Below are 23,303 nucleotides of genomic sequence, written 5' to 3'. Positions count from 1 at the left end.
GAGAATACTGCCAGGTGCTCAGGTGTGATAGTGCAGACCAGGGAGCAATTAGGAACTTCCCTAAAAACAAAAAGAACCAAAAGAATCTCAATCACATGCCGATGGGCATTAAGAAATCAGTATTAGTATTTCTATATGTCAAATAATTAAAAACTGGCCTGAAGTTATTCTTTTGTTTGTTTTTGATTTAGAGTCAAACCCAGCGATGCTCAGGGCTGACTCCTGGCTCTGCACTCAGGCATCACTCCTGGTGGTGCTCAGGGAACCAACTTGCCCACATTGAAATCTTCGCTATTGGGAAAATATACATACTTGTAGAAACTATGATATCAGTTTACCAGCCCTGCCCCTCAATTCAACGACAGTAAGGTAAAAACAGCTTCACTCTGGTTATGAACAGAAGCTGTGGGTGTCATCGGTGGGACAGTCACGTACGGGCCCCAGGGAATGGACACACGCCTCCCAGTCTTTCTTGGGCACTGACCCCACTAAGTAGCCTCTGCCTTCCAGCTTGGGCTTGGCTGAGAGGAACAAATCCCTCTCCAGCAGCGAAGCTACTCAGAACTTTCCTTTTCTATTAAAAGACTCTTTCAATTTGTCTTTTTAATAGATGATGAAAGAGTGGCAGAGCTGACTGCCAAGAAGCTGCTCAGACAAAACAAATGAAGGGGAGAGTTGGTGCCATCTCACGCCATGATTCTTGTCTGGCCCGACCATCGGTTAAGAGCTGAACTTCTTAGGGCCAATCGCTTCATGTTCTAAATGTTATCTGCGGCACACGGGAAGGAACGGCAAACCTCCACTGAGGACACAGACACGTGCGTTTCTCCTGGCCTTCTCACAGTCTGTCACCAACGCCCTTGTCCACTCATGGCTAGCTCTACCATGTCCTGCAACTGCTGGCCAGGGTGTGTCCCCAGGTGCACTCAGGGCCCAGCTGTGCTCGGAGTCACCGTTGCTGGGCTGGGGGGGTCGTACGTCAGTGTGTGAAAGGCCAGACGAGACACAGAGCCACGCCAAACCAGACACGGGGCCAGCCCTGTGGGCCAGCACCCACGGTGCCTCTGCCACTGACCAGATGCCTCCTGCTGCCACAAAGGTGGTGTGGCACCTGCACACCAGGAACAGGCATCCCTGATGGGCGGGCCAGCTCAGGTGGCGGGCTGTAGAATAACACTGCCACAGGGAGCTCAGGTTTATCCAGTTACACCCATCACAGTGCTCCCGAGTCACTCCCATTCCTCTGTTTATCTGTAAACTCTTCTCTGTGCTCTCCTCCCTGGCCAGTTAATCACCTTTTCTCCCTAATCAGATTCTGTTAGCTTGTAAGATCAGATCCTTCTAAGGACACTGAACTTGTAAGTTATGTCTTTTGCACAGTTTACTTTAAAGCAATGTCCTTTCTGTATGGACACAGGAAGACAGTTAATATTATGCTTTGTAACTTGGGAGTTGACTGACTCCAAATAATATTTACTCCTGGGCATCTGCTTTCTTGACTCAGTTGCCCTTAGTTCCTAGCACCCCAAAAGCAGGGTCCCGACGAGGGACTGAATGGACCCAGGGCAAGCTGTGAGCTACCCTGGCATCGAAATGGGCCAGGCCAAAGCGCCACGATACTCAACTATAAGTTGAGGGCATGGTCATGGACAAATGCTGTCACGACCCAAAAGTAAGTAACGACGAGGTGTGGGCCCCAAATCAAACAAAATCGAGGCAGAAATGCCCGAATGCATCACCTGTAGTGGCCGGGTTGAGCTGTGGAGGGGCCGAGCATCGGCTACTTACCCGTCCCTCCCCTGGACTTTCCCCAACTCTTTTTTCTATTATCAACAAACTTGATAAACTTCTTTGCCAGTGTCCAGATTGTTGTGTTTATGTAAGTACTGTCTGCAGTGGAATGAGTCACGTATCAATATTTTAAGCCTCTTATAACACAGCCGAACAGGCTCTCAGCATCAAAAACAAATTCTGAACTTGTCACATGAAGAAATCTGTATCATTGCATCCGCATGTCTCTCAGATGGCGAGTTTTTCACATGACTTTTTGTGCCGGAGACTGAGGCGGTTGTGTGTGAGAACCGGAAGGTACCATGGTGCTGGGCCTTGGGCAGAGGGGTTGTGGTGTCCTCCTGGGGCCACTCCCAGGTCTTCTCATCTCATGTGCCCTTCACGATGCCCCCCACACAGAGCAGCGCATGGACGTGCGAAGCTGCTCTCAGGAACCACTGTTGGCGCAAAGGCAGGAATGCCTGGACACAGCCGGGTCTGCAGCAGCTAAATAAACCGCATGGACGTTCAAAGTCCAGCCGCCTGGAGACAGTGCAGTGGGAAGGGCGTTTGCTCGCACGTGGCGATCCAGGTTCGATCCTCGGAATCCCATATGGTCCCCCGAGAACGACTGACTGGGAGCAGTTCCTGAGCACAGGACAGGAGCCAGGAGTAACCCTGAGCATCGCCAGGCGTGTCCCCAAACCAAAACAACAACAAGCCCGGCCGCTCCTCCCCTGCCAGAGTGACTCGGAGCTGGTGACAGCTGAGAACAAGGTGCGGTGAGCGAGGCGCATGGCCACCTACCTGGGCACCTGGCATCACCGCCAGCTGGGCTCCCGTTCTCCTGCCGCACCACCAGCGTGCTCAGGAGGACACCGGTGGCGCCCACCCTCGGCAGGGTGACATGCGTGAGGAACGGAAGGTTGTTTTTCTTGGCGAATGCTTGGCTTGTTTCGCGCCTCTTCCGCAGGAAGCCCCCTTCTGGAAACAAAACAATCCATTTTCTATCTCTGCTCCTGTAATTATTTTCTAGGTGCTTCTTGAGAAGCAGCAGCTGCCGGTCCCGGTGAGACTTCCCCTGGATGGTGGACACAACATGAGGTCAGGCGGGCGCTCCCCACGGATCCCTGTGAGCAGCGAGGGCACCCCAGAGGCACCCGAGGGCACCTGCACACATGGCCAGAGCCTCCCCGGGCCGTCCCCGTGGGACTCAGTCCCAGCACCTGCCCACTGTCCCCTGGGGGAGAAGGAAGAGGCCCCCGGTGCTCCAGGGGGAGGGCCTGTCAGGAGGAAGAGAGGGCGAAGGGCGGGGACCAGTCACGGGCAGGCGGCAGGCTGAGTGGGGGCAGGGAGGGACAGTGAGGGACAGTGCAGGGCAGTGGGGGAGAGGGAAGGGAGAGTCCTTGGGGGTAGTGAGGGGTAGTCGGGGGCAGTGGAGGACATGAGCACTGAGGACACTGAGGGGCACTGAGGGGCAGTGAGGGGCAGTGGGGACAGTGGGGGACAGTTGGGGGACAGTGAAGGCAGTGGGGGACAGCGGGGGACAGTGGGAGACAGTGAGGGCAGAGGGGGGACAGTGGAGAACTGTAAGGGACAGTGGGGCGCAGTGAGGGATAGCTGGGGCAGTGAGGGGGCATGAGGGACATTTGGCGCTGGACAGGTCTGAAGGCAGGTGCCCTGGGCGCTCACGGAGCAGAGCCCACCGCCCCAGCTGGAGGCTGCAGACGGATCATCCAGGCTGGGCAACCGCCTGCCAGCCCGCCAGGCCCGAGGCTACTCTGAGTTGAGGGCATGGGGGAGGAGGCAGCTGAGCTGGCCAGGAGGGGCAGAAGCTCTGGGTCTAAGGTCACAGAGGTTCTTCCTTCCCTTCCGGCCACGTCACTGGCTTCCCAGCCAGCACCATCACCCGACTCCCAAGAAACACACGTGTTCCCTCACTCTCATGATTGTCCCAGCACAAATCCGGGCTGGAGCGACAGCACAGCGGGGAGGGTGTCGGCCTGGAACATGGCCCACCCGGGTTCAATTCCCGCATCCCATATGGTCTCCCGAGCACCAGCAGGAGTAATTCCTGAGTGCAGAGCAACTGCTCAGGAGTAACCCCTGAGCACCACCACGTGTGGCCCAAAACAAACAGCAAAGTAATTATTCCCAGCACAAGTGCGTGAAACATTTTCTCTGCTTGCTGAGCTCAGCCGATGAAATCCGTTTTCGCTATTCTTGGGATCTCTGACCATAGCTCCAGAGGTTAAGTTGAACACTGATACTTTTTCCTTTCTGTCCCTCCATGATCTTTATTACAATCAGCCGGAAATGGTAACCCCACTTTCCTCTTTAGAAATCAATTTGCGGGGCTGGAGCAATAGCACAATGGGTAGGGCATTTGCCTTGCACGCGGCCGACCCGGGTTCGAATCTCAGCATCCCTTAGGGTCCCCTGAGCACCGCCAGGGGTGATTCCTGAGTGCAGAGCTAGGAGTAATCCCTGAGTATCCTTGGGTGTGACCCAAAAAGCCAAAAAAAAAAAAAAAAGAAATCAATTTGCAAAGCACCTGAGACTTGTGGTGTAGGAAAGGCAGCCCTGGGGGCACGTCGTTCTCCCCAGCCACACCCACGGACACCCCATTCACTTGGATCTTGTCTCTTCCTGCACCTGAGGGTGACCAGGTAGGGGCCAGGCAGGCGCTGCTTCCTGGTCGCAGCACGGCCAGACAGGCCCACCCTGTTGTATTTGTGCCTGGCCAGATGTCACACCAGGGGCCAATCAGGGAGTAAGTCCACGTGGCACTGACCAGAATCTTAGGGGCCATTCCCAGTCCACCTGCGCCCATCCGACCCACAGTCATTCTTTCTAAACTTCCTTTTAGACTGGGGGCACCACATCCTGGGCACCCTGCGGGGCTGGGCTGTCCCCAACATGCGGTCTCCCTGGAGCCCGAACCCCTTCTCAAAGATTCACATGAAGCTTTCCCCCAAAGGTTCTGCTCTGTTCTCCCTGAGCCTGGATGTCTTTTTTTATTCCTTTTTTTTTTGGGGGGGGGTCACAATCAGCGATGCACAGGGGTTACTCCTGGCTCTGCACTCAGGAGTCACTCCTGGTGGTGTAATTTTTTTTCTACTGTGAGTGACGGAATGCCTGGTTTACTTAACACTCTTCCTCCTGCTGATTTAGGTGCCTTCTGGGTCACTCTCGGAAAGCAGCTTGTGACCAGGAATGGCTCTAAGGTGCCGACAGGGCTGGGGACTGGGGTGCCGTGTGCCCCCCCACCTGGCAGGCCCTCCCCAGGCCCCGCTGGGCGCAGCTGCAGGAAGAGCCCATGGGCCATGTCTACAGCAGCGAGACACACAGACGAGTGGACAGAGCTCTGGGGAGCAGGACGGAGGCTGGTGCGGCCCACCGGAGGCTCAGCCAGCTTGGGGACATGCGCATGTCTGGGACCCTGGCACCAGCCGATTATGTTTCTTAGCATCACTTACCTGCCTTATGAAGAAGTCGCCATGAATCAAGGAAACTATTCCAAAGTTTGTGTACTTAAAAATGTGATCCATCAGCCACATCATCTGAGCGACCGCCTGGAATATTTGAAGCAGGAAATAATCAGATATTGGATGACGAAGTAGCTCTGTGTTCCAGTCAGGTCCCATTGTCCCCGAGTGCTGCTCGGCCTCATGCTGGCCACAGGGAATGCGGTGACACGGCCCCGGGGACAAACATGCAGGCAGAAAACAGCCGAGTCCAGCCCACATGTGCCTAACACTTCTGCTGCGTTCTAAACAGTCTGCAAATCCTCAATCTGTAAGATTCTTCTGGAACTATACAATAAAGCGGTAAAACTTCTCAAAGAGGGTTGAAAGTTTAATAAGCACTAAAGCCTCATGAAGATGACTTTACCTTAGCAGCTAAAATACTACGTTACAAAATGAAATTTCAAATATCTTTTCTAAGAAAAAACAAAAAATGTCAGAAAAGATCATGAAGTTCCATTTAGTAGTTAAATAGTATAGCAGATACAGACCCAAATCCAACCCCCAGCACTCTGTCTTAGCCCCCAAGCACTCCCAGGAACGATCCTTGAACACAGCCAGGAGAAAGCCTTGAGCACCAACGGGTACCCCCCCCCCCCCCGCCCACCAAAAAAGAGAAATCCATTTAACAGAAGGGTTGGGGATGTGTTTCAGTGGTGAAGTACCGCCCCTACATGTTTGGAAGTGCGGTTTGATCCAGAGCAACACAAGCAAGCACACACACACACATACACACTCACACACATATATGCGCGTGCACACACTCTCCGTGCAGTAATAGTCTCTGCATTCCCTAAGGTTACAGACAGTATCTGTTACTCCAGGGAAGATGACAGTCTTTGTACAGAAACATTTCCTGCACATGCTTGCTTGGAAGCTACTTGGCCTGCAGCACGCAGCTGAGAGGAGGTCAGGTTTCAGGCCAATCTCAAAACTGAACACAGGTATAAACAGGGTCTCCTCAACGCGCTCCCCACCGAGGAAATCACATTCCTTCTCACAGACGAACAAGCGGCCGCTGCTGACCTCCGTGAGGATAGGTGTGCCCGGAAGCGAGGCTCTGGCTGCCTCAGAGGAGGGAAGGGGGAGCCCTTAAGCTCTCGTGGGGACAGAACACCCACCAGGGACAGAGCAGGGGCCTGCACTGTCTCAGGTCAGGTCAGTGACAGCGCTGTTTTGGCCATACGGGGCTGCTTTTAAAAGGCTTCCCCGAGCCACTAAGTTCAGAGCAAAACTTTTCGATCTCGCTCTGTACTGATAAACTGAGATCTAAGATCTATAAATTTGGGCCAGAGGTGGCCCTCTGGGCTGAGGGTGGGCTCTGCAGACAGGAAACTGGGACAGGATCCCAGCAACAGAAGGTCCCCTGATACATACACCACAGGCAACACACACACCTACACAATGCACACGCGTGCACTCACACATGCACATACATACACGTAAGTACTCACCCACATGCACACATGTACCCACACATACTCACATGCACTCATACATGCATGCGCACACACATACCCATGCATACCACACACAACGCATGCACATGCATGCACACATGCACACGTACACACATATGCACGCACATTACATCTGCTGTAAGGTACCTCAAGGCATAAAGCAATAAAGCAGATTCGCCCTCCACCCACTCCGTGCGAGCCCAGGACAAAGAGAGATGCCGGCAGCTCCGAGCCCACCTACAGCCCGTTCTCTGCTGTCCATCTCCCCGGGGCCCGTGCACACTCACTTCCCTCCGGTCCGACTCTTCCCCACGCCTGGCCTCTACCCCTGAGACAGGGACTCTATTAGTGCTAAACAAAACTGACTTCTTGTTGTTGTTGTTTGGGGGCCATACCTCGTGGTGCTTGGGACTTACTCCTGGCTCTGGGGCCATGTGTGGTGCCAGGGATCAAATCCAGATCGGCCGCACTCAAGACCAAATGCCCTCCCTGCCGCACTATTGCTCCAGCGCCTGAACGCTCTTTGAGAAGTCACTTTTCCAGAAGTGACTCCCTATAATGCCTATTCTTTTGCTTCTCAGTTTGTAATATTTCAGAACTACACAAGTCCCAGTGGAAACAGACCTACAGAGTCCGTGCCCCCCTCACCTACGCCCAGCTCCCCAGCCCCTGCTGCCCCTCCCCTCCCCCGCCCCCACTCACCTGCCCCTTGTCCTGCAAGCACATCATGAGTGTGCACACGTCCCCGGTCGCCTGGTGGTTCACGAGCATCACGGCCTCGTCCTCCGAGATGGCTCTGATATCTTCCCCCCACTCCATCACTGCAGAGAACAGAGTGGCACAGCTCTCACTAAAGGCACCCCAGCATCCCGAAGCCCCTCCAGCAGAAGGGTGGCACACTGACCATCAGGGCCTGGAACCGAGTCTGTCCTACGACCGGTGTGGGGCGGGAAGAGCTCAGGAGCCAGTGCCCTGGGGCCTGCGGGTCTCCTCCGGGCCCTCGGGCTCAGGTGCTGGTGTCGGGGAGACACAGGAAGCGGCCACACATCGCACAATAGAGCGCGGCTCAGCGGGGACACGGGCTTGGTGTGACCAGGAAGAAAGTCCTGGAGACCAGTCACACAATAGTGCGACGAGATGCCCTGGCACTGGCACTCTTGCCACGGCTAAGCAGATCCCACCCATCCAGAGCAAAAGGGAGAGCGTGTCAGGGAGCCACATGGCGCAAAGGAAGGTTCAGATTGCTTGACCACAGCGTGTGTGCCGGGAAGCATTCCGTACACAGAAGCAGAGTGGAGTCAAGAGTGACGGGTGACATCGGCAGGCTGTCCAAGGACGGAGGGTGCGGTCACTCATGGAACTGCCCGGATGGGACTGGAGCACTAGCACAGCGGGTGGGGCTTTTACTTTGCACATGGCCGACCTGGGTTTGATTCCCGGCATCCCATATGGTACCCCGAGTACCTCCAGGAGTAATTCCTGAGTGCATGAGCCAGGAGTAACTCCCGTGCATCGCCGGGTGTGACTCCCCCCACAAAAAAAAGTGAAGCCCCGATGATACATCTGCAGAGACTCTCTATCCACACGCAGTGACATGCACACACAGACACACAGGCACACACAGGCCTGCACAGAGCACATACATGCCACGGACGTGCACACGGCAAGATATGCACATAGACATAGACAAGCACACAACAACATACATACACACGGGCATGCACACAGTGACATACACACATATGGACATGCACACAGACATTCACACAGGCACACACAGGGATACACAATGACACACAGGAAAACACTGAGGTATGCACATACTGACATACACAGAAGCATGCACACAGACATACACTGACACACACATAGGCATACACACACTGACACACACACAGAAGCATGCACACAGATACACAGAGGCATGTACACACAGGCACACACACAAAGACATGCACACACAACACACACTAACACACACAAAGGCATGCTCACACTTACACAGAAAGACATGCACACACCGACATACACACACACGATTCTTCATTCACTCATGTCATCTGCATCATACATTGCGAGGCGCTGCGGCTACATAACACCTAAGAAGAAGCATCATTCCAGCAGCTTTGCAGAGGCCCAGGAATGCTGGCCGGGTTCTACGATCACTGGGCCATTAGAGGTAATGTAGAAAGTATTCTGACTCCACATCTATATAAATAGAAGCTCACGATCAAATATTCCTTTAATGGAATCTCTGATAACTGAATGGAAAGTACTAGACAGGGGCCCGTGCAGTGAGAAAGCAAATATGGGGACATAAATACAAATGAAAATGTTCCAGGGGCTGGAGCGATAGCACAGCGGGGAGGGCGTTTGCCTTGCACGCAGCCGACCCGGGTTCGATTCCCAGCATCCCATAGGGTCCCCTGAGCACCGCTAGGAGTGATTCCTGAGTGCAGAGCCAGGAGTAACCCCTGAGCCTCGCCGGGTATGACCCAAAAAGCAAAACAAAAAAAAGAAAATGTTTCACACAAAATGCATCATGTTCACCTGCATTCTCTAAGAAAGAGCCCATCAAGTGTGTGGAGTTAAATTAAAATACAGCTTGACTCAAATGCTCAGCACTGGGGGACAGTCCCAACCAAAATGCCCTCCATCCAAATTCATGGATGTGATGCACTAGACACAGGCCTCGAAGGGCCCTGGAGTGAGCGGCCAAGCAAGGGCACAGCCACTGACCGAGACCACGGGTCTCCGGGCAAGAGGAGGGCAGCGGTGCTGGGTGTCGCAGAGGCTGGTTGTGGCCCCCCGGTCTCAGTCCAGCCACTCCAACTTAGCCGACTCTACCATGAGAATAGGGTAGGAAGTTCCTCGCAGAAAGGGGTCTGCTCAGAGAGCTGAGAAACGGTGATCCCATCTCCCCAATAGTGGAGGGATGATGCTCTCCACTCCCCATGGATCTGGGAGACGGTGCTCCTCACAAAGCTGGGGGATGACACTCCCCACGGAGTCGGGGGATGGTGCTCCCCACTCCCTCCAGAGCTGGGAGATGATGCTCCCCATGGAGCTAGGGGATGGTGCTCCCCTCTCCCCACGGAGCTGGGGGATGGTGCTCCCCACTCCTCCCAGAGCTGGGAGATGATGCTCCCCACAAAGCTGGGGGATGATGCTCTCCACTCCCCATGGATCTGGGAGATGGTGCTCCCCATGAAGCTGGGGTATGATGCTCCCCACGGAGCTAGGGGATGATGCTCTCCTCTCCCCACGGAGCTGGGGGATGGTGCTCCCCTCTCCCCCCGGAGCTGGGGGATGGTGCTCCCCACTCCTCCCGGAGCTGGGAGATAATGCTCCCCACAAAGCTGGGGGATGATGCTCTCCACTCCCCATGGATCTGGGAGATGGTGCTCCCCACTCCCCATGAAGCTGGGGGATGATGCTCCCCACGGAGCTGGGGGATGGTGCTTCCCACGGTGCTGGGGGATAGTGCTCCCCACTCCCCCCAGAGTTGGGAGATGGTGCTCCCCATGGAGCTGGGGGATGATGCTCCCCACCCACACCTGCCCCACCTTCCATGGCTCCTTCCGCTCCCTCCACAGCTCTTCTCTTACCAAGTACAGAAAAGAACGCTCAGACTCTGCTTTACGCCTACAATCTTTTTGGGGGGAGGGGCAGTGCTGAAGCGCTCAGGGCGGGGGGATCTGTCACGTTTTCTTTGTGGTGTGGTGCTGGAGGACCCCACGAAGAGCCTGGGAATGTGGACCTGGGTCTTGGAGCTGGCCTGGCCCCGCCGGGCGGTTTTAAAACATTAAACACCATAACAAAGAGCTCTAAATGCCCATTTCTAAGTACTTTCAGGATATTTGACTCATTACAATTAACCCAGTACAGCTCTCAACCATGACACGACCAGAATTGGTTTCCAGTTAAATATTAATTTATGACATCTCACATAGCACTGCAGTAGCTCAAACAGTTGAGGGGGGCTGGGTGGCCTTTAGTTAAGGGTCTGCAATGCGTAGTGGGGCCACGCTCCATCTCACAATGAATTCTACACAAGAGTAAGTTCCACTCCCTGAAGCATTTTCCTTTCACCACACCATTACGTACTTCCACAAGCACCGTCAGAAGCTACGTGACTCTGAGAGAGAATCCAGGTGAGGCTACTTGCGGGAGACAGCTTCTGTCCTATGAACAGGGCCAGGCCCCTCCGTGTGTCTGAGCCGCATGATGTCAGCCAACAACCAGCCCCGGGGGGATGGGGATGGGGGGTTATAGAACAGGCACGGCGGAAACCTGCCAGTTCTTCCATCGCACTTAATTAGAAGAATAAGAATATTTTAACACAATGTTCTGTGAAATGAGGCCTCAAAAAAGAACTAGGTCAGGATCACTATTTCCAAAGGGAAGGAAGGGAAGACTGGGGCCGAGACCATGGAAAAGTCCTCTGGTTGTGACTGAATCCTGAAAACTGTTAAAAACCAAAGCCAAAAATCATCCCACACATGCGTACACACTCTCATGCACACACTTGTGTATGTACACACAGGTGTGCACACTTGTGCACACGCACACACACTCATGCACACACGATCCTCCCTCACTCATCACCTAGAGCTGACCAGGCCAGCCCAGGTCTCAGAAAGGAAACAGAAAACAGTGACTCAACCCAAATTCCCTGGGAGCTGCAGTGCCAAGAGCACTGCAGAAGCCAAGGAGGGTCAAGGCGAGAAAAGTTTCCCTGGTCACAGGAAGCTACAGGAAGGCCCACAGCTGCTGCCCAGCTGTGGTGCTGTTCTGAGACCCGCAATTTAACAAAACCACTGACCACACGCATCAGGGAAGTGACCGGCCGTGGGCAGAGACAGAAGGTGCTGTCCCAGGCTGTTGAGGTCAGACACCCAGGCGCACCCAGGGACCCCGCATTCACGCAGAAAAACATCAGCTAGGACGGGAGAGAGGCCTTGGGGAGAGGGAGGGAGGCCGTGCTGACCCAGCCGGAGCAGAACAGACACTCCTGAGAGGGAGATGCAGACACACAAAGCCACGGTGAGACCCAAATGCAAACGGCACAGATGGGTTCTTAAGTATTATTTTAAAACAGGAAGAAAACGAATCTACTTAAAAGGATCTGGTTTCCGTGTTTGAGGGGCGGGCTGGACTGCATGAGAGGCCCAGGCTCCCCACGGGCACCGCCCCACGACAAAGAAGTGTGTTTACAAACGCTAGAGTCATTTTGGTGGCTTGGGATACAGTAATGCAAAAAAAAAAAAAAATCACCCAAAGCCCATTCGCCAGGGCTAAGCAGACAGTATTCAAACTTTGTAGTGTATTTCCTAGCAATTGTTCACAAGTATAAAGCTTTTTTTTTTTTTCTTTTTGGGTAACACCTGGCGATGCTCAGGGGTTATGCCTGGCTTTGAGCTCAGGAATTACTCCTGGCGGTGCTCAGGGGACCATATGGGATGCCAGGAATCAAACCCGGGTCGGCAGCGTGCAAGGCAAACGCCCTACCCGCTGTGCTATTGCTCCAGCCCCCAGTATAAAGCTTTTTTTAAAACCAAAAAGATACTCCCCATCCTCTTCCTGTGATGATTTCAGCTTCTCACCTACAACTCCCATCACCATGGTCCTCTGTATCATGACTTCTAGCAGCTTCTCTCTGGACCTTCATTCCAGTGGACTGCTGTGGCTTTGTCAGTCCCGGTGCTGAGGACTCGCTGAAGACCCCCAAGCAGAGAATGATGGGGGTTCTGTTCTTCCTGAAACCCACATACGAACACAGGCCACCCAGAGCAGTATAAATCACCTAGAGGTGCCGGGGGAGGAGTGTGGCTGCTCGCAGCCGGACGATGCTGCTGGCCATGTAACTACTCATGTCCATCTCGGCTCAAAGATGGGCACACCCGGGGCCCACCTACCGCACTTGAACAGGCTGCAATGAGCCTGGCGAGGAGCACAGCCCAGAGGCAGAGAATCAAATCTGCGAGACTTGGGGAAGAAATCCTCAGAGATCTGGGCATCTCCCGGACATCGAGTAACAGAGCACAGAACCAACGAGATCAATAAAATGGGAAACAAAAGTGGGGGAATCAATAACCCCAAGAACAGCTCTCTGAGAAAGGCAGTGCCACTTCCAGACCTCCCAGGACTGGGACCAGGACCCGGAGCCAGGGGCCACGTGGGGAAGCAGCGGCGGGCAGTGGGCGCGGCCGCGTGGGCCAGGGCCAGAGCAGGCTGACCAGCAGCAGCTGGACCGCGTGAATGAAATGGACCAATTCCTTAAGAACCGCAATCTACCAAAACTCATGCAAGATTAATAAACAACGCGCACAGGACAAGTCTATTAAAGCAATTGATTTTATAGACAAAATTCTCTCCCCAAAACCATTCTTCTGGCTCAAATGGTTTCACTGGCAAAATCTACTGGATTTTAGAAAAAGAAAAGCCACGGCACAATCCCTTCTAGAAAGCAGAAGGATGAGGGGGTGGCAGTGAGTGGGGCTGGGTCGTGACCTTTGGAGGACAGGGACCGTCCAGCCCAGGCCAGGGGAGGAAACTCCAGGCCCGCCAGCAAGCGCTGGGTTCTGAGTTCTGCTAGCAGGGCGTGCGCGCACACTGGAGGGCAGAGTCGACACAAGAATATTCACACCATTTCCTCGGCTCAGCCTGCAGCACCTAACGCTTCCACCTGTGTCCCCCTCAGCCCCCGGCAAACCCCTTGGCCACCTCTCACTGGCCCCCTGGAAACTCTTCCACCTCCCCACTGTCCCTAAGCGCCAGATCTGGCCAGGCAATGGGAGACTTGCGGCCCGCTCGTCCAGCAGGCCTGCCCAGTGACTCAGGGGAGGGTCCCTGGGCTCGGCCGCCTCCTGGCCCTCAGGCTCGGCACTCTGCCTGCCCGCCTACAATCTGGCCCCTGCTCTCCCCTCGATCGCTCGCCGGGCCGTCAGCACCTGCTAATGTCCCCGCTTATCTCTCTGGCTCAGGTTTCTCGCTGGTCTCAGGTACCTCTGCATCTGCTCCATCCGCTCCGAGGCTCCATTTCTGTCTCACTCGGCCCCTCCTCTGCAGCTCAGCCCCCCGCAAGCCTGTCCCTGAGGCCTCCACTGCTCCCCATGTCCTGACTCCCCCTGCCCGCGAAACTCCTGCTCACCCCAGACTCCAGGCCCAGCTGCGGGGTGCGGGCCCCCCCACTCCCTCACCCTCCTGCCAAGCAGAGGCCAACGCAGGGGTCAGCAGGGCCTTCTGTGCCGCCACACCCCTCGACACTTTCCTCTGCGGAAAACTTCAAGATCCATGATGGATTTCAACAACAATGTCTGAAAACATCAAATCTAGCATGGGGCCCAGAAAGACAGCACAGCAAGCTGTGCCGTATGCAGCGAACTTGGGATCCATCCCCGGTACTGCACAGAATCCCTGAGCACAGAGCCAGGAGTCAGCCCCGGCACTGCTGGGCGTGAACCCCCCAAATCCGGGAAGGGTAGCTGCGGCCTCTGAGGATGGGCTCCACGATCTCTTCTACGCCCCACCCCGCAGTGCTCCTTGCCAGCTTCCCCTCGTGGGGCCAGGCTGAGCCCTGTCCTGCTCTGCCCCAGCCTCCAGGCCCCTCACTCTGGGTGCCCAGAGGGTGCCAGGCTGCAGACACTGCCCAGCCCAGCCCTGGGCCCAAGGGGGTCCTGCAGGAGTCGCCACAGTGGGCTGGGCCAGCCACCGGCCAACCGAAGTCACGTCCAGGGTTTGTGGAGGTGCAAGCGCCGGCTGGGCTGGTGGACAGTGATGGATTCTTCTGCAGGTGGACTGAGCAGTGTCCACCAACCTGCAGCAGATATCACAGACGCTTCTAGAATGAGCCCAGGAGTCGATATCCATGTGGCTGGACACTGGATGCCGCTCCGCACAGGCCCAGAGAGGGGGCTAGACACTAGCGCAGTCTCATAGAACCCTCCACCCCCCGCGCATGGCGCTCAGCCCTGGAGAGCATGAGCTCATGTGTGACATGACAGTGGGACCATGGGTGACGCCAGGAACCAAGGCTGGCGGGGGTCCCTTGCCCAGTAACGTGGGGCTGGTGAGCCACCCAAGGGGCCTCGCTGAGTCACTCATGGCCTCTCAGACCTCAGCAGTGTCTGTGCCGATGGAGGGACAGTGGACAACGGTGGAAGGTGGCAGCACCAGGAAACCCGCTCCCCCCACGCCACCAGACCAACCCCCATGCCATTACAGCACCCTCTCGGCTTCCCAGGGCTTCTCAGGACCGGGAGTGACATTAACAAACAGAACCATAATGTTTGAGGAACTCTGCCACCAGGTCACCAATAAACACGGAACAACCATTCGGGCAAGACACAAGTACAACCAGGCAGGCTTTCCCGAGAGTGCTGGCGACTATTCCTCTCCTGAAAGAAACCCCCCTGACAGGATGCAGGTAGCACAGCAGGGGGGGCCCTGCCTTCCACAGGGCTGACCAGGCTCCATCCCGGCACCCCAGGGTTGATCTCTGAGAACCAAGCCAGAGGTGAGCCCTGAGCACAACGTGGACCCATGTCTACGGATATATTCCAAGGGTGATTCTGTGGTCCCTCAACTAGGACACATTTCCTGAATGTCAGGATAGGAAGCCACTTAAACTCATCATAAATACCACGCTAGAAGAGCCAAGCTGAGCTCTAGTTCAATGACCACTCAAACATCAAAAAAGGTTTAAAACCGGGCTTCTGGGGCTGGAGCAATAGCACAGCGGGTAGGGCATTTGCCTTGCACACGGCCAACCCGGGTTCGATTCCGAGCATCCCATATGGTCCCCTGAGCACTGCCAGGAGTGATTTCTGAGTACAGAGCCAGGAGTAACCCCTGCGCATCACTGGGTGTGACCCAAAAAGCAAAAAAAAAAAAAAACAAAAAAAAAACAACCAGGCTTCTGTTCAGTGAGCTTCCCTCGGTATTGAAGGCGTAATACCTGCAGAGTCTAAGAGTTAAGCTACAACAAAACACACTGAACTTGAAATTTACTAAGAAGTTACAGAAACGAAGAAGAGTTTGGAGGTACAAAGAGATGGGGCTGGAGGAACAGGACCAAGACAGTGGAAAGTACCCGCTGGTCCTACTGGGTGACCCTGCAGGGGTCAGCACAGAGCGGGGGACTGCTGGGACCCTCTGGGCCTGAGACGCAACTGCAAGTGACTCTGGAAATCACAGGGCCGTCCTCCTACAGACTTGATAAGGAGTGCCAGACTCGCCAACACAAGTGCCTGCAGTGGGTGACAAGTGGACGCCCATAGCGCAGCTCCTTAAGCAGAAGGAAAAGTTAAGTTAGACGGAAGACCTGAAAAAAAAGAATTGGTGCGCTACGAACACAGAAGCAGCAGCTCTGCACACCCCTGGACGGAGCCGGTTTCTCAGACAGGACGCCAAAAGCTCAGGCTGCCGACGGGAAAGAAGAGTTTATTATGCGAGGCGTACAAAAGAGCCTTAGGCGGTGCGACAGGAACCAGGCGTGAGGACCCTGAGGCTGGGCCTGGCGCCACCACCCCAGGCCCGGGCACTCTGTGGACCACCTGATGCTGCCAGCAACTGTGTGGGGCCTGCACATCCCAGCGGGCACGAGTAGGCGAGCCCCACCACCAACGCGCGTGACCCCGTGCACACCACACCTCAGACTGTGACCCTGGAGGATGCCTGAGCGGGCTGTGACCCCCGTGCTCCCCTGTGAGCACCAGAGGCAAGAGTGCACCACAAAGTCACGGCAGCAAAAGCAGGTGACGCAATGAGGACATTCCCTCCGGGGGCCCGCGAGGCTCCAGCAGAGGGAAAGTCTCAGCACACTGCTGGCCTCCAACAGTGCAAACCTGAATCTTCAGGCCCACGAGGAGGGTCGGGCGTGAGCAGCAGACGGAAGCAGGGAGAGGCTGGAAGGCCGTGTGCAGGGGCGCAGCGCTGGGGAGGAGGGCTGGGCCACCCCCCATTCAACACAGAATGACCGGGCAGCCCCACAGTTCAACTCTCGGTTTCCTGGAATCAAAACGAGCCTCTCGGGAAAGTGCCCATGCTGCCCAGAGTGTGCAGACAACCCAAGAGCCCATCAAGCCATCAAGCGGTGCGTCCCCACAATGGGGTCCTCCTCAGCCAGAGGAGGGGAGCGGCACGACAAGAGCACACTTGCCGGACCACAGAGCCTGCAGGTGGGGCACAGGGGAGGAAGGAGAGAGGGGGTTCAGGATGCCTGGGGAGATATGGAATGTTCCGGATTACATCGGGATAGTAACTGTACAAGCATGTGACTCTAATAATAGTCTCCAACCTTAAAAACATTGAAACCACTAACATTCTGGTCCCTGGGTCACACCTCAGTCTGAACCGTGACACAGGACCGGGCTAGGGACGAGTGTGCAGCACTGGCCTGCGACACAGTCCTGGTGTCTCTGCCGCTGCAGCCCACGTGCGTCTGTGCTCAGGGCGGACTCCTGCTGTACCCAGCGACCTGTTGGCAGTGCCTGGGGACCACGTGTTGTGCCGGGGTCAAACTGGAGCCAGCAAAATGCAAGGCAAGTACTTAACCCCTGTACTATCTCTCCAGTTCAAAGATATTTTTTTTGGGGGGGGATGGGATGCTTGGTTAACACCTGGCAATTTTCAGGGGTTACATTTGGCTCTGCACTCAGGGGTCACTCCCCTTGGTGCTTGGGGAACCATGGGAGGGGCTGTGGAGGGAATGTGGGTCTGCTACGTGTAAGGGAAGTGCCCCACCCACAGTACTACTACTACTGCAGACCCCACAAATATATTCCATTTTGGGTTTTGGTGTTTTGTTTTGTTTTGGTTTGGTTTTTGAGCCTCACCCATCAGTGCCCAGGGCTTACTCCTGGCTTTGAACTTAGAGATCACTCTTGCCAGGTTCGTGGAACCATATGGGATGTCAGGAATGGAATTCGGGTCAGCTGTGTGCAAGGCAACTGCCTTAACGGCAATACTATCGCTCCAGCCCCGAATTCTTAATAGCAAAATTAGCACTGTAGCACTGTATCACTCTCCTCCTGTTGTTCATCAATTTGCTTGAGCGGGCACCAGTAACGTCTCACAACAAATTGTGAGACTTCTTGTTACTGTTTTTGGTATATCAAACACATCACAGGTAGCTTGCCAGGCTTTGCCGCGCAGGCAAGATATTCTTGGTAGCTTGCCGGGCTCTCTAAGAGGGGCGGAGGAATCGAACCCAGATGGGCCGCACGCAAGGCAAAACCCCTACCTGCTATGCTATAGCTCCAGCCCAACAAAATTATACTAACATTATTTTTTAATGATCCAGAATCACACTGATGGACTTAAATGTATACACATTTCTTCACTTCGGGGCATATAATAATGCAAGCTTTTATTTATTTTGCTTTTTGGGTCACACCCGGTGATGCACAGGGCTTACTCCTGGCTCTGCACTCAGGAGTTACTCCTGGCGGTGCTCAGGGGACCATATGGGATGCTGGGAACTGAACCCGGGTCGGCCACGTGCAAGGCAGCAAACGCCCTACCCTCTGTGCTATCTCTCCAGTCCCAATAATGCAAGCTTTTAATCCGTAGAGACCCAGGTAGGATATCTCTGTGTGAGAGCACATGCTTTGCAGGTGTGAAGCCCTGGGTTCAGTCCCCAGCATGTAAACAAAAAAGCCTATGCAAAATACATCTTACACACAGTATTCATAAAGTAATCATGTATTTGTAATTCAAAATTATCTTCAAGCTTGATGTGTACAAAAGTCTGGGAAAGTTGTTCACTAGCAAAATTTGATCAAACCAACAAACCTTGGAAAATGGTCCAGCAAGGGGACAGAGAGATAGCAGGAGGTTAGGGTGCTTCCCTTGCAGGTGACAAGGGGAAGGGAGGGGAGTGGCAGGGCAAGGCAGGGCAGGGCAGTTCCTGCAGAGGCAGGCAGCACCACACGCCTGAGGCAGGCTGCACGCATGCTGGAGGCCTGGCTTCCCTTCTGGGCACTCAGGGTGTGGCCCAAAAACATCCTCTACAAATTTGTATAGGGCCAGAGAGACAGTACAGTAGGAAGGGCAGTGGCCTTGCATATGGCCAACCCAGTTCAATCCCGGCACCAAAAATGCCCCCATGAGCTCCACCAAGAGTCAGTCCTGAGTACCACTGGGTGTGGCCAAAGACCAAAAATTAAAAAATTGTTTACATAGTCTTACCATTAAAGTTTTAGTATGCTTTTTACAATATGATTTTTAAAATTCTTTGAAACAAATCATTCTGACTTGCTTTGTCTTTTCTACTTAAACATATGAAACAGCAAAGAGAAATAACCCATTTTACTCACCTGATTTGCAAGCAGTCAGATTCCCGGGGGGAAATCAGGTTGTCCCCTAACTAATGAGCACAAGATGCAGGAACCACTTGGCCCAGCAAGTGACCCAGAACACAGCAGTGACAAAGGTGGTGAGTCAGGGTCGGTTGGAGTGTTTCAGGGAGCACCCGAGTGCACCGCACTGCCCCGTGTCTGAGGGAAGAGGCCCCTCAGTGCACCCCAATGCCCATCTGACAGAAGCCCACCAGGACCTGCAATCTGCATTTCCGTAAAGGGACAAATATCTCCCGGCTCCCCCAGACCAGGCAGGGACCTCAGCGAAGCGAAGGCCTAGATCCAGAGGCATCTGCTGCGACCAGCCGCTCCCTCCCTGCCCGGGGAGGGCGGCAGACTCAGAGACCAAAGAGAACCACACAGAACTGAAGCAGAAACTGTGAGATCACAAGCGACAGGAGGGACCCTGGACAGTGGAGGGGAAGGAGCACAGAGAGACAGACAGAGGGAACTGCGAGAGGGACCCGTGGACACAGGACCAGGCACCGGAGAAAGCCAAAGCCACATCGTGCCAGAGGGGGGAAGACAGGCAACATCCCGGAAGGCAGCAGACCTGAGAGGAGGGCAGACTCGGGCGGGCATGTGCCTGGGCGCTGCAGCTGAGGCAAAGGGCCGCGGGCACAGGGATGCTGCAGGGCCAGGGACAAGACGATGACAGTCCCTGCGAGCAGCTGGGTTGTCCCCTGGGGGACAGTCGGGTCCAGGGTGAGGCTGGGGCAGTCTACTCACACACACCACACACACATGCACACTCACTACATATATATATACACGCACCGTGAATACCACATACAGGCTCACACCACACACACACTACACATACACACTCAGCACCCACACCACATATGCTCACCACACACTCACCATACACACCACATACTCACCACATGTACACTCACTCACATATACCACACACCTCCACTACATATACCTATACCCTTACCACACACACCCTCACTACATATCCTCACACTCACCACACATAACCCACAGTCAAACTTACACACACACCACCACAAACCCCACACTCACACTCAGTATACGTACACACGCTCACTAAAACGGACACACATGCCCCCGAAACGCATACCATACACACACAAACACACCCCGCAGTGCCAAGCTGCACTGGAGGGCCCCCACACGACTGCCCAGTGCTCACCCACTGATGACAGGAGGGCCGGGCGCGGGGGGCAGCGGAAGGAGGGCTCTTGCTCAGGAGGCTGTGACGGAACAGCCCGGTGCCACCGCAGAGCCAGTGGCGCTCCTCTGTCCGAGTAACAACGCAAAGGGGAACAGTCCCCCGGGGAGACCGCGCCCTGGAGCGAGACCGAAGCCAGGGGCAGCGAGCCCGGGGACAGGCCTGACGCTCCAGGGACCCTGCAGGCCAGGAGAGGCGGCAAGGCCTTGCCAGCATCACCACAGACCTCCCTGGACCCAGAGACTCTGGAGGTCAAGGACAGGCAGACCCAGGAGCCAGGGGCAAGGAAGCAACACTGCAGGGGACAGGCCAGCCTGGTGCAACGCGCGGGACCCTGTCGGGGGAGGACAGGACCAGCTGGGTCCCCCAAGCTCCTGAACTCAAGGCCTTCTCCCCCACCCCAGAAACCAGAGCATGGCGCGACCTTCCCCTAGAACTGCCGAGGGTCTCTGCCAGCCCCCACCAACCAAGCAGTGACCGTCAGTCTGCCTGCCTGCCTGCCTGCCTACCTCAGGACAGCTGCTCTGTCAGGGCGGAGGGGCAGGGGTCCCCGCTCCAGAGGCTCCACAAACACTCCCACCTCCTTCCCAAACTTGGCTGAGCGGCAGCGGCAGAAACATGTCCCCTATGGCAGAGGGGAGAACACTGGAGCAGCCGCACTGGGAAGGCAGGACAGCAGGCAGGGCACCTGCCCTGAACGTGGCCACCCCGGCCCCCCCCGACCCCACCCCCAAGCCCCAGGAGTTGGCCCTGAGCACAGGCCTGTGTGCTCCCAACCCAGAAACACTGCCAGAGTATAATACAAACGTGGCGTGGGGTAGCCCCCAGCACGCAGCCCACGCCGCCCTCACAAGGGGCACGCAACGGTGCCCGCGCTCTGTCACAGGCCCCCGTCTCGGCTTCCTTTCAGGGCGGTGCCAGCCGCACCCTCGCAAAGACGGGGCTCTCTCCTGCTGTGGCGCCCCATCATGCCCTGTGCCTCCCACGGAGGTGTTCCTGACGGGGAGCAGAAAGATCGGGACTGTCCTGCCTCGCTCCTGGGTCGCTGTCCACCACCAGCAGCACGAGGGGGCGGGTGCCCCAGCGTCCACCCTGCACCCCATGCCTGGAAGCTGGCCATCAGCTGGGCGCTCACAGTCCCTCGCAGGCTCGGTGGCCAGTGGCGAACGCCCCTCTGGGTGTGGGGGCCTGTCCCCCTGGGGCGGGCAGGCAGCAGGCTGCAAGTAGCCGGCAATGTGGGCACCAGAGTCAGGCAAGAACGACCCTGCCAGGAAGGAACAGACAGCTGGGCGGGGGCGCTCGGGCCAGGCCTCAGCCCACACGGGGCAGAAATCCTGCGACAGCCTCAGAAGGAAGCAGCGGGTGTCCTGAGACCCCGCACCAGGCTGACCCTGCGGACAGGCTGTGCCCGGTGCCTGGCCTTCTGCAGCACTGCCCAGACACACAGTCCTGCCTCGTTCACCTCGTTCTCTGAACTGGTCTGTGCATCAGAGGCAGGCAAAGAAGGTTCTGGACGCTTTCTCCATCCTCTCCAGAGCAGACGCAGAGTTGATTCTCACAGAGCCATCCCGGATACCGGGGAAGAAGCAAAACGCTGCCAAGAATTCCAACAGCCCCTACGACTGGACATGTAGCTCAGCCGGACACACGTCTTGGCAGCTGCCCTAGGAAGCATCATCCCAACACACTCTGCAGCCCCCACAAGCAAAGAACATTTGTGGGCAGCCCCTTTGGCAAACCCTAACCCAGTGTGTCTGGGTGAGAACAAGGTGTTCCTCAAGCAAAGGAATGAAATAAACTCATTCATTTGTTTGTTTGTTTGTTTGAGGGCTTAGCCCTGGCTCTGAACTCAGGAATCACTCCTGGCAAGCTCAGGGGCCCAAAATGGGTGCTGGGGATCGAACCTGGGTTGGTCACGTGTAAGAGTCCTGCCCTCTGCACTGTGGCTCCGGCCCCAGCATTTTGTTTGTGTTTTTTTTTTTTTTGCTTTTTGGGTCACACCCAGCGATGCACAGGGGTTACTCCTGGCTCTGCACTCAGGAATTACTCCTGGCGGTGCTAGGGGGACCCTATGGGATGCTGGGAATCAAGCCCAGGTCGGCCGCATGCAAGGCAAATGCCATACCCGCTGTGCTATGCTCCAGCCCCCACAGGGTACACTATTTTAGACACCAAATTGTATTTGCAAAAAATCTCTCACTGGGGTTCGGAGCCCAGGTTTGACTCCCAGGACCTAAGGAACAGTCCCTGAGTATCCGACCCACCAGGTGTGGATCGGAAACAAGACGAAAAAAGGCAGGTTCGACCCTGTCCACTGCCTTGGGGACCTCTGGGCTCCCGCCCTGCTCCTCGTGCAGGGTCAGGATTCCCTCTCTGCGACCTGACCAAGGTGCTCCTCTGTTCCGGACAGAGGGTCCCCTCCGGGGGTAAGCTGGAGGTGACCTTCGCCACATTCCCACAGCAGAGCAGCGGGGAGAGTGAGAGCCCCTCACTACTCCTCCTCCCCAACAGGGCCCCAGGTCTGCGGGCTGCACTGTCCACTGCACAGCTGGGCTTAAGGCCTCATTTCTGCGGCCTTCACCTCTGCGGGCTGCACTGTCCACTGCACGGCTGGGCTTAAGGCCTCATTTCTGCAGCCTTCACCTCACACCAACCACCTGACACAACCTGATGACATCCCAGACTTGGAGCTCTGCCAGGCTGCAGGAGATGGAAGACGGAGCGACTGTTCGCCACCTCTCAGCTCTGGGAGGGCACGGGCACTGCCACCCGCGGGCAGGGTGCTGGGCTCTACCCGGGGCTCGGGGGGCCGGATCGGCCTCCTGGGCAGGCGAGTGCAGCTGCGCGGCGGCCAGCACGGGAGAAGTGTGGCCTTGATGCTCCAGCACGGCTGACCCAAGTGCCACCACCGGAAATGACGAGGCGCTCTGCACCCTCTGCTTCCTGCTTCCCCTTCAAAATCAAGTGTCCCGGGTGCGTCTTC

General features: G+C 55.8%; 1 protein-coding gene across 1 annotated transcript in view; it reads right to left on the bottom strand.

Moving 5' to 3' along the window:
- The window catches only part of LPGAT1 (lysophosphatidylglycerol acyltransferase 1), a 34,326-nt gene that overhangs the window by 8,233 nt on the left and 2,790 nt on the right, over window positions 1-23,303 (bottom strand). Inside the window, exons 3-5 of the mRNA XM_056110792.1 lie at window positions 7,460-7,578; window positions 5,250-5,345; window positions 2,578-2,851 (exon numbers count right to left, since the gene is read on the bottom strand). Of these exons, the coding sequence (XP_055966767.1) occupies window positions 2,578-2,851; window positions 5,250-5,345; window positions 7,460-7,578 (489 nt within the window). The remainder of the gene's footprint in view (window positions 1-2,577; window positions 2,852-5,249; window positions 5,346-7,459; window positions 7,579-23,303) is intronic.

This window comes from Sorex fumeus, unplaced genomic scaffold (genome assembly GCF_029834395.1).
Source record: "Sorex fumeus unplaced genomic scaffold, SorFum_2.1 ptg000010l, whole genome shotgun sequence".
Lineage (NCBI taxonomy): Eukaryota > Metazoa > Chordata > Mammalia > Eulipotyphla > Soricidae > Sorex > Sorex fumeus.
The sequence above is the reverse complement of the archived record's forward strand: the minus strand, read 5'-3'. Positions and strand labels throughout refer to the sequence as shown.